The 17,090-nt window shown below is 44.4% G+C and overlaps 1 protein-coding gene across 4 annotated transcripts in view; it reads right to left on the bottom strand.

The window, feature by feature from the left end:
- Positions 1–17,090, bottom strand: part of SASH1 (SAM and SH3 domain containing 1) — a 183,812-nt gene that overhangs the window by 66,223 nt on the left and 100,499 nt on the right. For all 4 annotated transcript variants that reach the window (XM_056853052.1, XM_056853053.1, XM_056853054.1 and 1 more), the window contains one exon: positions 658–698. In XM_056853052.1, coding sequence (XP_056709030.1) covers positions 658–698 — 41 coding nt within the window. The remainder of the gene's footprint in view (positions 1–657; positions 699–17,090) is intronic.

Below are 17,090 nucleotides of genomic sequence, written 5' to 3'. Positions count from 1 at the left end.
TCAATTTCTTATCTTCACTTTGCTTTTTTTTAGTTCTTTTTCTTTTTCTGAATTTAGCTGGCAAAAATGCCAGGGTTAATGTTGCTGTTAGAGCCAAAGTAAAAATCTACAATATAATTTCATTTTCTGCAGTTTTTTTCTCTGTGAGGGAGCTAATTTAGTAAGGGGTGTTGCCAGACTATTACTTACTTTTGAGATTCAAATTATTTGTGCACGTTTTCTAGTTACCCATATTTAAAGTAAAGGTGGAAGATGAAGATAAAATAAAGCAACAAAATCAGAAGGGCTCAGAGAATCTCACTCTGTCAATGAGGAAATTTTTTTTAAAGGGTAGAGGGAAGAGAACAGGGTGGTTTGTCTCTCCCATTTACAGGGACAGTAGAACATCTTCAGAGAGTAAACGCCCCTCCCACTTAACTTTATCAGTCCAGCTAGCAATAGATAAAATGCCCAAGGAAATGCTACTTAAAAAAGGGATATACAGATCGAAAGGATATACAGATCAACAAAGAAAACTATTTTGTGAGGAATTTTTCCCCCCTGGAGTAGGAAGACAAATTAAATTATTTCAAGAGGATTGAAAACAGTGCTATAGGTCACTGCTCACAATGGTCTTCAAAAGAGCAAAAAGTACTAAATCAGATGAAGTATACTGACCTACAGAGCTTTCTTCAGAACTTGATTTATGAAGAGAGAGCCTAAAACACAAAAGCGGGACAGAATGATTGAAGCAAACTTCGGATATTCCATGGGAGTTGTCTAGCTACAGTAAACCAGGATCTGGAGAATGAAGAGTCCCCCCCCCCCGGCTCTTCTTCTCCTATGAATGCACACTGTAGCCAGCATCAGTCTCTGAGCCCCAGCCATACTTATACAAAGGCATTAGCTCAGCTCCAGTTTGAAAGCTCTGAAACAAGCTTCTTGTGACTGATGCAGAAAAATATGTATGGAGGACAAAAGAGTTAAAGTTACAGGGTCAAAGGAGAACATGTGGAAGAATGTCCTTTACTCTCCCCTCCCCTCTCCTCCCGGGTCGCCTCACAAAAAATGAGCAGAGCTACTTCTCGAAAAAGGCTTTGATACTACATTCTATGCTAGGTATGTAATTCTGCCTTTGGCTCCTATGCCTTTAGCCCTTTTTTCTGCAAGAGCCACAATTTTTTGTTGTTGGAAGTTATCTATTTGTTACCTGGAGTTTAAAATCAGATGCAGAATATTGAAATCATATTAGAGTAAAGGTTGATTAGCCATATATTGAATATTATAAAGTGTTAGCATCATGCATTCAATAAATAATTGCTATTATATTATTGTCTTGGAAAATAGGGCACATTACACCTACCTCCCCACCCCTGGCAAGTTATATAGCAAGTACTATGACTTGGAGAAAGACCTGGAGCATCCAGGCCCATGAAACAGCTGCTCTTGGCTCCTTTCCTCGTACTGCTATTTTCCTCCTTCACTCCACAGTGGCAGATTGTCTAGGCATTTTCCCTCCTTGAAAGAGAAAAGGGCTTGCAGCCAGGTGGCCTGCTTTAAAAAAACACACACACTACTACTGCATGCCTTGCAGACTCTACCCATTCCTAACTTGCACCCAGACAACCCTATTCACTCATTTACATAGCATCAAACATACTCAAGCAATATCCAGAACTTGGATGCCACACCAGCAGCAGGAAACAATACATCCCAGTGCCAGTTGCATCATGCAAGGCTGCTTTGGATGTTTCGGCTGTATCCTATTAGGGTCTTCCATTCCTTTTCCCCTCTCTCTTATACTCAGTTTGTACTTACAAAAAGCATTAGGAATTGTTCCCCTGAAAACAGAGATGTTCTGGCAAAAGGCAGGGAGAAAGGACAAACAACGTGTCACTGAGACAAAAGCCATAAAAGCTATCCCCTCTCACCATGTATTTGACCAAAGCACTAGATATAGAACAACTGAATGTTGTCAGGTTATTTCTTGCCATGTTTTTGTGCTAGTTTGTAATGAAATAAGCAAGCCTGACAAAATATAGTTTTAACAAACCTGCTTCAATTTAATTTTACATTTTCCTACAAAATAATGAATTACTCTGAGTCTTACAACACTTAAAAAGAAAATTACAGCTGGGACACATCTCTCAATTGAGCTAAGAGGCTGTTCTATGGCATCGAATGTTCATTGCTGCCATGCAAAATTTCGCAACCCGAAGAGTGATTGAAGGATTATCCCCTTGTAGGAGCATCTCAATCTTTTCTCCTGCCCTGTCAGGTCATATTCTCGATAAGAGGGGCTCAATAAACTTCGAACGGGGTAATGTATAAAAATTGCAGTTCAGGAGGGCATGCTCAATAGTTTCTAAGTCCCCTGATTTGCAAGGGCAGAATCTCTCCTCCCAGGGAAAGTACTATGAAGTTTTCTACTGTAAACATACATATAGTCTGGAAAAACAAGAGGATTATTTAAAATTATATGCCCCATTTTTCAGAATGTGAACTATGAGGTCTGCATTTTCTAGGATTAGCAGCAGAGGGCACTGCAGAGTTTTTTTTTTTAAAAAATCATCTACTGTGAAATGAAACCAAACTGTATTTTGTTTTAGATCAGTGCACAATGTAAATGATCCCAAGTCATTAGAGGCCAACAGTTTATAAGCACAAAAAACATAATCATCAATTTGCAGAGACATCATGAAAGGGGAAATGATAGCATGAAGTTTAATTTTGATTCAGTAAATTCATTCAAGCAGAGGCACTAACAGCACTGCTTAGACATGGCAAATCATCTTTCTTCTTCAGTCTGATTAGAAATTTAATCCAGAGCAGCCAGCCAGGCAGCCAACTGATACAACCAAATTCCAGATCTGGGCTGCACCAGGTGCACGCTGGAAGACGGCCACTGCTAGTTTCCTTACTCATGGAGTTTACACTTGGGACAGCTTGTAAAAAGAAAATTAATGGCATGGGCGGGTTTACAGCACTAGCAGCCAAGTGCTTGATTGTTCAGAAGGAGCTCAAAGAACAGACACAGAAGAACAAAATATCTCTCTCCTTCTTGGCTTTGGCCCCTGAAAGCAGCATTTGAAGCACTATTTGGAGGGTATATATGTATAGAGTATAAAGAAACTGGTTATTCTGTGAACATTCACACCAGTTAATTTCTTACATGGTCCTATAACACTGACCCACATCAAATCTGTGGGTCCCACTCCCATGTTGAACTTTGTTACAAATTCATTGCTTATATCTGGGATTCATTTTGTTTTTATACTTGGGAGACATTTACACACATGCTCAAATAACCATGTATCCTTCTAAATATGTCACAGTCAATATGATAAAATCTGTAACTTCTGCATAGCTAGATGTAGCCATAACCACAGAAGTAAACACTGAAAAAGTGTTGCCGCAGGCAACAAATTACATATAAAAAGGAAATACCTGCAATGCATAGTTCTACTCTCACTACATTGATGTAGCTTCATAGCGGCTCTAGGAATCTACAGCACCATAAAATGGCATAGGAGTGATTTCCAGGAATGGTATTGACACAACAAAACATGTTGTGGAAGTGGGGAAAAAAATTACATGCCTACAGAAATCTACACAATAATCATACGTTTTGTCGAAGGGTTTCACGGTCAGAGTTCATCGGTTCTTGTAGGTTATCCGGGCTGTGTGACCGTGGTCTTGGTATTTTCTTTCCTGACAATTCACCAGCAGCTGTGGCAGGCATCTTCAGAGGAGTAACACTGAAGGACAGTGTCCAAGACCATGGTCACACAGCCCGGATAACCTACAAGAACCGAATCATACGTTTATCTGGAAAGCTGCAGTCTTTTAGAATCCAATAAACCTGGAAAATCCCCCAGAAAGCAGATGACATGGAATTTTATTTTGCAGCTAGAGAAGATATTGACTTCCAATCTCCAGATTTAAAAAATTGTTTCCTTGCATAGATTGCATTTATTTTTTACGTATTTTAAACGTTTATTAGCCACCTTCCTACCTCACGGAACTCATGGCAGCTTACAATGTAAATAAAACAATGATAAAAATACATTAAAAAAAACAAACAATAGACCAGGAGTCTCTTTCACGTGGACCTACATGGAGCAAAAAAAATAAATACTAGCCAGAATATTTTCCATGTGTCAGTTTAACAATTTATTAGAAGATTCTAGTAATGACGATCCAGCTATTATACAGATGAGTAGAATTTGACTCAACTAGAAGATACAGGAGATGTGTGATTAGGACACAAGTGTTGTTGCTGTTGTTGTTTTAAAACATTAGTAAGCCCTTGAGGATGCTTTCACGACTGATGAAGTGGCACTAGAGATCCTTTCCTGTATTTTCCCAAGGTAACCCCCCCCCACACACACACACCCCTGGGTGACAGGGCACATCAGGCTGGATCCTGTGATCTTTTAAGCATATAAATGGCACTGAAAATTAGTATCATAAAATGAACTTGGAAAAAAAAGTATATCAAGAATTATTTAGAGATACTTGGGGATATATCATCCTGCAAGCAGCAATGAAGCTTCAAGGCCTCCCGTGGGACATATTTCTAAGCAACCATGCATAGGATTATGCTGTCAGGGAAGTAAGGAAGGGATGGCTACTCCTGCTCCTGAAAAAACTCCAGATTTCATGTCCTTCTCCCAGCCTCCAGCTGCTACTCCTGCACATGCTGCACAACCCAAATCCAAAGCTGCAAAATGACAGGTGTTAAGATTCTCTCTCCTGCTGCCTCTCTCTTTCTTGCCAGACCCATTGCATAGAGGGATTCATGTTTCTATCTGAATATCATGAAGCATAATTGGAACAATTTAAAAAGCACTTCTTGTACATTATTTCAGTAGTCCTTAAAGCTTTCTGTATAAGGCAGGTCAGCATTATTATCTCTGTATTATTGAGGGGGCTTGGAGACTGTTACTACCTAAAGTCACTTTGTGTATTTGTGACAAGAACTGAATTCTGCACTAGGAATTTCTGGTTTATCAAGTCAGTTTCCTAGCTTCTGTGTTATACTGACTCTCCATTCACTGTTGCAGAAGTCCACTGGTAGTACTCAAGGAAGCAACATCTGAAAGTGAGGTACGAATTTTGCTGGCTCCAAAGTATTCACCAGATAAGAAATCCTCTCTCTTTGCAAATTGCATACGGCGATACAGTATTTGGTGCTAGGAGGACCAAAATAAAGAGAGGCGGGGCATCATTCTTTAACTGGGCATTCTATAAAAGTAGGCTTTTGCCTTCAAGTGCTGCCTGAGATACGTGAGCGATAAGTACTGGACTTCTTAAATATATGGAAGAAGAAATTTATGGTAGCTGAGAATAGGCTTCTTGTTTGATTTGACAATTATGCTGCTTTGACTCGACTGAACCTGCAGCTTCTCCATGAATGTGCTCTGGGCATGATTTGTGCTCTTCAATTCATAGACCGACAACTCGTCCTGAAACTTAATGATGCAGTGACACTTGGCAGAAGTTTCAGCATGGATGTCTGAAAAGCGGCCAAATGCCATTACTCCATAGCTTTGGTCTTTTGGTTTTGCTGTGCTCTGATGTACAGCTTCATTAGCAGTCTTCCAAATGAAATGCACTCCAAGGCACATTGTAAAAGGACTCGCCAGAAAAATCTCACACGTAGAGAAAAGAATTAGGATACATAGCCAATTACAGAGCACAAGGAAGGAGGAGGCCAGTTTGCTATCGTATCCTGCCCATGACAGAAAATGGATACCATTTTAAAATGTCAAAAACTTTAATCTTTGATATCTATCAATACTATTTCGAGGCTTATGCTGAAAAACTTTACAGAGGAAAGAGAAGATGAAATAAGCAGTACATTGTATAATTTGTGGCAATACAGCTGGTTGCTCAGGAGCACCTACAGTATAACCAAGGATGCAAACAGATTATTTAAAAAATCCCACTGTAACATAATTTATGTGTCTTACATATCCCTAGACAGAATTTAGCTACTTTGTCTGGATATCCAGTGGTTTCTATCAGACAACAGATATTCCAGTTTAGCCGCATCAGATTCATCAAGAAGCCCAAATAACACTGGCTGGAGGTATTTTGATTTGGCCTCCTTGTAATATGGACATCCCAGAAGCATGTGCTCTGTAATTTCTACCTCCCTCATCGAGCATAAACATAATCTTTGAGTATGGGATCTTTTTAAATCTCCCTACCAGCATGGCAGAAGGAAGTACTGCGCACCTTGCCAAGGTAAATGCTCTTCTGCTGTTGTTAAATTCTAGCTTAGTTAAATAGGCTGCAGGGGCAACCACATATTTAATGCTTGGCTGACAGTTAAAATTTGGGGCCCTAGAGAGGTCTGCTTGCCACTTGATGTCTTCTACCCTCTGTCGAATAATATCTTTCCCACGTTCATACCCACTTTTAAACAGTGCCTGCGGGGATAAACCCAAGGTATTGATTCTTTTATTGACAGTCCTCAACCAACTTGCTTGAAATTTATTCTGGAATATCAAAGAAAAGAGCCCCTGGGGGTTCAATATTCCTTTCAACCATAGCTGGATGGATGAGATGAAGGCTTGCACCTTCAGCATTCTGGTTTCTAATCTGATCCAGGCATTTGGAATGCATTTGGGAACCTGGAGAGTTGCAAGAGGTTGGTGGGCCCAAGAAGGAACCATATTGAAGTTGAGCTAAAGATTTAGCTTTGAATAACTTCAGAATCCCACTGTATAAAAGCAGAGCTGTTGCTTTTGTATGCAGTAAGCTGTTATGTGCTCCTTCCTAATTGTAGTCAAACATTGTGTATGTGTGTGTGAAGTGCCGTCAAGTTGCAGCTGACTTATGGTGACCCCTTTCTGGGGTTTTCATGGCAAGAGACTAACAGAGGTGGTTTGCCAGTGTCTTGGGGATATGGAAAAGAAAACAATATTGTTGTTAGCCAATAATTCATCTTGTTTTATATTCTTTGGGAATCATCACCACATTTACACAGAGCATATGGAGCAATATGGTGAGTGGGAATAAGTTTGTAAGTCTACAAAACTCTTTTCAGTTGGATGGAGCATTTTTCTGTAGAAACAAATGACCAGTGTTATGGGTGCTTTTGTTTGTTTGTTTTTTGCTTCGAAACTATTAGTTTTGGCTACGTAGCCTCATTAACATACCCTTCCAGTGTACGAGAGACTGATCCTACCTTGATGCTGCAGCCACCTGTTCTCCCCTTTTTTTAAAGCCATGGCAGTTTTGATAGCAGGATGCATTGCTCATTTTAAAAAACAAGTTTTTGGCTCTCCTTCCACTGAAACAGAAAGGCTTCCATTTTATCAGATCTGGCATAATTCTCGCTTCTGATAAAGACATTTTGGGGGATCGTTTTGCATACACAGAGGCTGATTTTACAAGACACAGAGTCCATTTGTGCCCTGGAATGTGAAACGTGCTTCAGTTGGTACAATACACAAAACAGTAAAGGGAAATAAACACTACCATGTGCCACTTTTCCAAATGTGCTGTTGACTTCTGAAAGACCAGAATTTCCCCCAACAAAACAAAGAGAAACTGAAAATGAGATTATCGATTGATTTTTTATTTTGCTATGAGAATCATAAATGCACAGGTGCATAATGCAGTCATAAAAATTAAACAATGGCTACTAAAAACTGGCTTATAAACTGATTATGCTCTAGTCTTCCTTCCCAAATGACTATTTACAAACTGTGCACCAGATAGCCTGGTGCAAAACTATTGTGTTGATCTGGATCGCTGAATGCCCCATTACAAAAGCCTTTTGCCTGCTTCCTTTCAAGGTTGTTTGCTTATCTGCCTACATCAGTGGTCCAAAACCCAACTACTGTGAAATTGACACCTTTATGACTGGGCTGTCTAGGAAACAATTTATTTAAGGGAGGATGACACTATGAGTAAAATGGGCCTTTAGTGTTCCTGTCGAGATTTGCATGAACCTGAAGGCTGAGAGGTTCTGACCTTGTTGGCATCAGTGTGAGAAAGACGGAAGGCAGAGGGGTTCCATTCAATTATCTGCTCATTATGTCTCCATAGCAATGGCTCTCTGAGCAGGTCAAAACTTTCTCAGCAGTAGAAAAACTGCCACTCCCCTTCTGCTTTTTCTTGGCTCCCCCCCACCCCCGTATACTACTGCCATGTTAAATGCACTTGCTTTATAGTACACGTAGTTACGTACGTTTATTCTCAACTGAGTAGCAAAACACAGAAACTGCCTTACAGTACAATGTCTTCTGCAGCCAACATATCCCTAAGAGATTCTCTCTATCCTGCACATCTCTGTTTTAGTCAGAAATGGGAGGACGTATTGATTGAACTAGGAAGTTCCTCTGCCCTAGGCTAAGTGGAAGGAACAAAATGGAAACTTCCCAGGAAGTTTTTCTAATTCCCAGGACGAGGTTTTCTAATTTGAAAAGTTGGACTGTACAATAATTGGTTCCAGGGTCTTGCCAAAAAAGACAGAGCCCATAAAAAGGGATGACATCACATTTGGCCCTGACAGGCAGTGCCCTAAATTATAGATTTCTAACTATGGAGGATTGGGTTCTTATCTATCTCTGAAGAGTATCACTGTGGGAAAATCTAAAGGAAGCTGTGAGTGCTATCTTACAAGGATCTTCCTGGAAGGCCTGATTATGGATGCTGGAAAGTAAATAACAACAATAACCACAAGCTTTTATTTATACCCACTGTCCCCTGGCCAAACTGGTGATATGCCCCCTAGCCAGCTTTAGCAAAGATTGTAGTGACTGTGGAGACATGTAAAATAGTTTTGAAGTTCTTCTTTAGTAGTGACTCTTCTCCAGTCTTTGGGATCATTGGTTCACTGCCATCCAGTTGAATGGGGGACAGAATCAGGACACTGGTATCAACCTTGGGAGCACAAAGTAGCCCTGTGAGGTCTTTCAAATGAATGCATATCTTGCGAGTCACGCAGTGCTGGCTCAGCCTTGGAAGGCTACGTTCATTCCTCCTTAGCTGAACTGGTCAATTGCTTGGAGTGGGATTTTAGCAGCTAGTTGAGAACAATCTCAGAAGGCCTTCAAGGTGCCCTGGGACAAGCAGGATTAAGGAAAGATGAAGGGTAAACCTTTAATAACCGTTGAAGTACATCAGAGGTTACTGTTTATCTTGATGTTCAAAACTGACTTTCCTCCGCTTGAATGATGATTTGATCTGTTCCAGCACCTTAGGTGCTGTGTACTAGGGCTGTCGATTCGGTTCCATCCGACATGGAAAACAGCCGAATTTTCCCTGATTCAGTGGTTTCCAGTTCAAATAGAGCCAAAGTCAAAAAAGGCGGAAAAACGATGATCCGAACTCAGCGATTTCGGGCAGACACCGGATAAATTCGTACAACTTCAGCGCCCGCCGAATCAGCATTCTCACACGGCCAATCGGTGGCCAAGCTGGATCTTCTTCTGGCCAATCAAAGCAGGGATTTTCCCTTTTGAATTTGCCAGGAGAAGAGTATAAAAATTCCCGAGTCCCTCCCGTCCCGTCCCCTCCCGAGTTCATTTCCTTCCATTTTGGTGGTGCTGCTCCTGAGAGATCCTGAGCTGAGCTGCTTACTGGAATAGGATTGGATTTACTTCTCCCTGCTCCTGCTGGAAGACATCCACACAGTTTGATTTTTGGGGTTTTTCTCTATACCTTTTCTCCTGTGTGTGTGTGGGGGGGAAAGCAGATTCTGTGTGTGTGTGTGGGGGGGGAAGCAGTTTCTGTGGTTGGGGGGGGTGAGCCAAAGGGGGGATGTTGCCTGTTCTGCCAGGGGTGTGTGTGCCCGCTTGCCTCTGCGGGAGTGTGCGTTCTATCTTTTTCTGCCTGTTGCCACCCTCGCCTGGAGTTGAGTCAGTGCAGCGGTGAGCGTGAGTCTCCCTCCGCTCGGCACCCGCGCCTCCTCCTCCTTGGTTCGTTTGTTTGGGGTTGAGCTGAGCCGTTCTAGTTTGGGGGGGTTGCCTGTTCTGCCGGAGGTGTGTGTGCCTGCTCACCTCTGTGGGAGTCTGTGTTCTGCCTTTTTTGCCCGTTGCCAACCTCGCCTGGAGTTGAGTCAGTGTGGCGGTGCAGCATGAGTCTCCCTCCGCTCGGCACCCGCGCCTCCTCCTCCTCAGTTTGTTAGTTTGGGGCTGAGCTGAGCCGTAGTAGTTTGAGGGGGGTTTTGTTCTGCTGGGGGGGGGGCTTGATTGCCTCTGTGGAGTGTGATTTTTTTGGGGGGGTTTACCTGTCCTGGGGGTGGCTGATTGCCTCTTTGAGAGTGAAATCTATCAATCCTGAAGATATGGAATTTGTGCAGGTCGCACTTATGCTAGTAGCATTATAAGATGCACTTTGGCTGTGTTGAAATGAAAAGATGTTACCCATGCTAGTTATGCTGTTTACTTACGCTTTGAGCGTTGTTGGATGCACTTTTGGCGTAGTTACATCGGCTCTTAGAAGCCACGGACTGGCTTCTACTATGTGTGTGTGTGTGTGGGGGGGGAAGCCAAAGGGGGGGTGACCTGTCCTGTTGGGGGGGCTTGATCTCCTCTTTGCAAGTGTGATTGTTGCTGCTTTCACTGGTTGTCACCTTCGCCTGGAGGTCAGTAAAGAACAAATTCTAGTTTTTGTGGTGTGTGAGATAGTCTTGTATGTATTTTCTGTACGGAAACCACTGTAAAAATCACAAGGAAATGACAGGTGAGTCCTAATATAGGAAGATCCCATGTGCTGATTTTTTCTCTGTGTGTGACAGGGAACAAGAACCCCCGCATTACAATCACATTTGTTCTCTTGTCCTTTCCACGATCCCCAAGCCCAAAACTCTCATGCCTCCAACTACTGCTCAACCAGATGTCTGCTATTCACCTGTCATGTTTATTATTATCTTGCTACTGAACAGCTGGGCATAGGCTTCTTGCTCCTCTCAGAAATGAGCACTTCCCACCCCTGTCTTGATCCGTCACAAATCTTTTGGCCTATCGATAGAAAGGTTAAAGGGCTTGTCAAAGCTGGAAACTGAGAGAAAAGCTATGACTGAGAGCTGCTAGTATTATCATGAATAAAGAGTGTCCCCTTCTGCTGATGCTGAGCAAGAGCTTTATTTGCTACATCAAATCGTTTATGAAATTTTACCATGTTAAGGCTGTTTGCAACCAACTTACAAAAAAAATTGGGTTGCTCTGATTGTAGAGTTTTGCTTTTTGAATTGCAATGAAATAAGGAATACATCCCATGTTGCAGATCAAGTGTACACACAGAACATATAACTGTACAGGACACAGCTCTGTTTCACCATATGCACTGTGGCACACGAGTCAAGCTATCATTGTAAACCTCTTGTGGTAGAACTTTTATGTGTAGCCTATTTCAATGAATGTGTACCCTCTTAATTTACAAGGGATGAAGCAGCCATAAGGTACAAGCAGGAAATTGTGAAGATGAGCGGTCAAGCCTGTTCTATTTTTAGTGAAAGCTAGAACTGAGACAGCCGCAAGCAAAAGTGGATTTGGGGTCTGAAGACACAAAGGCAGAAAGGCCAACTTGGCATGATGTTCACCGCATGTCACCACGTACAAATGTGTTTTGGTCATGACAAAGCGTCATTTCTCCTAAAACAATTGCCAGGAAGAAATATTCCCTCAGCTGCTCAGAGGCACACTGGCCGGGCTCATCGCATGTCACAAGCATTATTTGGCTGCCTTCTCACTCCCATTGTATTATTGTGGGAGTTTCCTGCCCTACTTCTCTCAGGGAAACTATCTGCAGGCAGCACGAATAACTTGTCTGCTAATGAAACTAGCCACAAACACCAGAATTCTCTTTCTCTTGCACACACACACACAGATTTGTTAGATTTGCTTTGAAGTATAGTTAAGTATGGTGGAAGTTTGGGAGACAATGCTCTTCTTCATATTTGGTTTTAACCCTATCTTACAGTAGTTAACAGAACCAGTCACAAACATTCATTCCACACATCAGTTAAGAACTCTGGTTTCCTTCTTCTCTGTTTTTCTTGCTTTGTTTTTGGCTTTTCCCAGCTTTGCTGTTCTCATTACTATAGCTCTTCTGTCTCATTACAGATGAACTCATTGCAACCTGCCACTGTTAATCCGGTTGCTCTGTTGCTCTGCTGGAATCAAATATGACAGTATTTAAACCACCCACAATATAATGTGACCTAGAGTGCCAATTCAGCATCATTCTGGATTAGGGCTACTGTCTGGACATTAACATACCCTTGCAGCTACCCTGAACATTTGGTAACTCTACCTCTAAAAATGCCCCCCACAGAACTCCTCAAAAAAATTCCCATAAAGACTTGGGAAAGCCGAACGCTGAATAAGCCGAATACCTATTCCACAGATTTGGCTATTGGCTGTTCGGCTTAGACTTCATTCTTTATTTCAATATTCAGACCCAAATAAACCTGGAAAAAGCCAAAATGCCTTTTATTGGGTTTATTTTCAGGTCAGTAAACCCGATATGCACAGCCCTACACATGGTCTTTCTGATCCCAGATGTACTTTTTATTCCAGCTTTTAGGTTTACAAACCTTTACTTCAAAGGTAGCAACTTTTAGAAGAGAATAGAGAAATTATTTCTCCACAGTTAAAAGCACAGAACCTGCACATAACATGTGCCGTGGTAATCCCACAAACAGCATCCACAGACAAGGAGTCCAAAAGAGAGCTGATTTATTGGAAAACATACAGGTATGCAGACCTTACAGGTACATTGGCACGAATGGCAATTGGGAACACAGTGCAGGCCTATAAGGGAAAGCATTAGTCACAACGGGTCAAGGCGCCCCCCCCCATAACGAGGGGCCGTTCCCACGGGAGATAGCGCTGGAATAGGAATTCAGTAGTTAGCAAGTTCGACCTTGAGAGGCACCTGGTGGAAACGAAACTAAAACATTCACAGGCTGCTGAGAGCATTGGAAAGCAGGCCTGATATCCTGTCCTCCTTAAGGCCCCCCCCACCGCTCCCCCACCGGTCCATCTGGAGGCGCTGGTTTGTGAGGGTAGGCAGTATGCAATTGGCGGATCAAACGGGGTGCAGATACATCATGTGCGTGTACCCAGTCATTGTGAGCGGAACCGAAATGTTTCCAACGAACTAAATAGTGGAGAGATCCATGATGGATACGCGAGTCCAAGATTTTTGCAATCTCAAAATGTTCCTCCCCCCCCAACCATCACTGGTACTTCAGGAAGTGGTTCAGGATGCCATTCGGGAGAAGGCACATGTGGTTTCAGCAAACTGACATGAAAGACAGGATGGATCCGCCTGAGAGATTTTGGGAGTGCAAGTTCCACAGTCACTGGGTTAATGATACGAGTAACGGGGAAGGGACCCACGTACTTGGCACTGAGTTTGTTACACGGGCGGTTGGACCGTAAATTTTTGGTAGACAAATAAACCATGTCCCCCACTGAGTAGTCTTTGCTTGGTGAGCAGCGTTTGTCAGCTTGGGCTTTGTATTTACGTTTAGCTCGCTCTAGATTTCATACTAGCCAGGGCCAGGTTGTTTGAATCGTGTGAACCCAGTCAGCAACTTTCACCCCCTCCACCCTGGAGACATCGTTATGGCTTATGGGTCCGAAGTCTTGCCCATAAACGGCCTGAAAGGGGCTAAATCCAGTGGATTGATGGACAGCATTATTGTACGCATATTTAGCAAAGGGTAACAATTCAACCCAATCATCCTGATGATAGCTAACATAACAGCGCAAGTAGCATTCTAGTACAGCATTCACTCGTTCAGTTTGGCCATCGGTTTGGGGGTGGAAAGCACTTGAAAGACCTTGTTCTACCCCCACTAATTTTAAGAAAGCTTTCCAAAATTTAGCCACGTAGCTACTTCCGCGGCCACTTATCACCTTGCGCGGAAAGGAATGTAGACGGAAGACATGTGACACAAAGAGGCGGGCCAGTTTTGGGACGGATGGGATACCTGCGCAAGGGATGAGATGTACCTGTTTAGAGAATGGGTTTGTGATTATCCAAAGTACAGTTTTCCCCTTGCTGAGGGGGAGGCCAGTCATAAAATCCATAGCAATCACTTCCCAAGGTCTAGTGGGGGTCTCTAACGGTTGCAGTAATCCGGGAGGTTTCCCTCGGGCTCGTTTGACGGTACCGCAGACTGGGCAACTACGAATGAACAAATCCACATCAGTACACATGCCTGCCCACCAAAACTGCCTCCATAACAAATGCAATGTTTTTAGAAACCCAAAGTGTCCTGTGGTCTTGGACCCATGGACTAGTTGTAGGACTACTTTTCGGAGCTTCTTAGGCACATACAGCTTAGAGTCTTTGTACCATAAACCTCCACGTTCAGTTAGAGCGGGGGGGGGGAGGGCTTGCTCCAAGAGTTCGGCTTGGCAAGCGGAACGAAGTGAGGCCAAAAAAGAGTCTGTGAGATCCAACCCTTCTGGCGGTGTGGGTTCCGTGTTGGAGGGAGGGGATGTCCCCGAGGGGGGTGGGATGGCTGGACTGTCAGAGTAACTGGGTGCTGGCAGGGCTGGCGAAGGAGGCGAGGGGGGTGGTGCGGTCGGGCTGACCGGCGTGGTCGGGCTGACCGGCGTGGTTGGGCTTGAAGTGCCCCCCCTGTGGAGGCTGCAGTGGGAGCCGGGCTTGCGATCGGGTTTGAACCGCTAGAGTGGGCAGCAAACCCCTTTGAGCAGGAGTGAACAAGGACTCCGTGGGGTGTTCAACCTTGGTTGGATATTGGGGAAGTCTGGATAGAGCATCAGCCAGGACATTTTGTTTCCCCGGCACATGTTTTAATACGAAACGGAACTGAGCAAAGAAGTCCACCCAGCGAACTTGTTTTGCGGACAGTTTACGGGCCCCCGTGAGCGCCTCCAGGTTCTTGTGATCGCTCCATACTTCAAAAGGGACTTTAGAACCCTCCAAAAGCTGTCTCCACACCATCAGGGCATGGTGGACGGCAGCTGCTTCCTTTTCCCAGATTGGCCAGTTGAGCTGAGATTGCGCGAACTTCTTAGAGAAGCGCATGGATGCAGATGACCATCCCTCCCCTGCTGTAAAGTGCACCCCCCATTGCCACGTCTGAGGCGTCAACCTGAACTACAAACATCTGATCAGGATCGGGGTGCTTTAATACTGGTTCAGAGGTAAACAGTCACTTGAGAGTATCAAAAGCGGTTTGGCAGTGGGGGGTCCAGTTGATGTTAGCAGAGGGCAACGTGGCGGCGCTGCCTTTTCCCTTAGTCTTAAGGAGATCTGTGATGGGGAATGCGATTTGAGCGAAGTTGGGGATGAACCCCCTGTAGAAGTTAGCGAACCCAAGAAATTGCTGAACTTGCTTACGGGTGGAGGGTGGTTCCCAATTGGTTACTGACTGCACCTTATCAGGGTCCATAGTAAGTCTGTGGTGCGAAATTATATAGCCCAGGAAGGTTAACTGTTTTTGGTGAAACTCACACTTGGACACCTTAGCATACAGCTGATTGTCTCTGAGGCGTTGCAATACTTCCCGTACCAAGGCAACGTGTTTGTCCATAGTTTTAGAGTAAATAAGTATATCATCCAAATAAACCACCACGCCCCTATACAAGTCATGTAGGATCTCATTAATGAATTGCATGAAGACCCCAGGGGCCCCTTTTAATCCGAAAGGCATCACTAAGAATTCATACGTGCCAAAGCAACTGGAAAAGGCTGTGAGAGGTACATCGCTCTCACGAATCCTGATTCTGTAGTAGGCTTCCACCAAGTCAAGTTTTGTAAAGACACGCCCTTCCTTTAGTTGTCCCAAGAGATCTGAGATCAAAGGAATGGGGTAGGCATTGGATTGGGTGACTGCATTAAGTTTTCGGAAGTCGATGCATAAGCGCAAGTCACCCGTCTTTTTGCGTACAAAGAAGGCAGGGGCCGAAGAAGGGGCGGTAGACAGCCGAATGAAACCCCGCGCCAAATTCTTGTCCAAGAATTCACGTAGCACGGTACGTTCGGTAGCGCTCATGGGGTAAATCTTACTTTTAGGCAGTTTTTCATTCCCCACTACTTCAATGGCACAGTCTGTCTGGCGATGGGGAGGGCAGTACATCACATTCCTGTACATCAAAAACGTCTGAAAAGTCTTGATATTCAACAGGTAGAGGAAAGGACGAGGAGGGGTCTGAGACTAAAGCCGAGGCTGACGGAGGTACAACAGCTACCTCGAGACGGTGTTGGTCACAATTAGGATTGGAGAATTTTATAGTTCCCAGTCAATACAAGGGCTGTGCCCTTTGAGCCAGTTAATTCCCAATACCATATGTATCTGATAGGGGCTATGGTAAAGTCAATTTGTTCCCAGTGGTGGCCAATGCCCATCGCCAATCTGCGAGTGCGACGATCCACTGGCCCCCCTTTGAAGTCGCTGCCATCCATCTGAGCGAACTGGATGGGAGCAGGCAGGGTCTCTGACTTGGCTTTGAGCGATTTGAAAGTGGTTTCGTTGATCAGGGAGCGGGCACACCCGGAGTCTATGAGTGCTTTAACTTGTAACTGGGGGCCCCCTTTATGGCGCTGTAACACTACGTCTACATATACAGTATCTTCGATCTCACTCACCTTCATTGGAGCTTTGGGTTTTGCAGGAACAGCTGCGAGGGTCCGCGATGTCGCTCCACTCACCGCAGACCCTGCCTGTTTTTTGACAGGTCTAGAGGAGATTCGAGATTCAAGGCAGGGGAGTCCCAGTCCCTGTCTTCATCCGAAGATGGCGAGTTGTCCCCAAGTGGGGCACTTGTAATCCGGAACCCTGATGGGTTCACTGGTGCAGGTTCGTGGGGCGCATCTCCGACGTGGAGAGCTGATGGCGCGGTCCATCCTGGAGCAGCACTACAGTTGGCCGCAGTGCCTCTGCGCAGAGGTCGCCCCCGGCTCCGGGGCAGTCCATCCTGTCGAGCAGGGGCCAACCGGTCTGGCCGAAGCGGACAGGCGGCTGCAAAGTGACCCATGGTTCTGCAAACGAGACAGGCTCCCCTCTGAAACTGAGACACGCGGTCTTGCGAGGGTAGAGCAGGTCTCCGCGGTGTTGGGGCTGCGGCCTTAGTCAGGGGCTTTTGGTTGCCCCCCTCCTTGGCTCA

Source organism: Euleptes europaea, chromosome 7, assembly GCF_029931775.1.
Source record: "Euleptes europaea isolate rEulEur1 chromosome 7, rEulEur1.hap1, whole genome shotgun sequence".
NCBI lineage: Eukaryota > Metazoa > Chordata > Lepidosauria > Squamata > Sphaerodactylidae > Euleptes > Euleptes europaea.
This window is presented reverse-complemented; position numbering and strand designations above follow the sequence as displayed.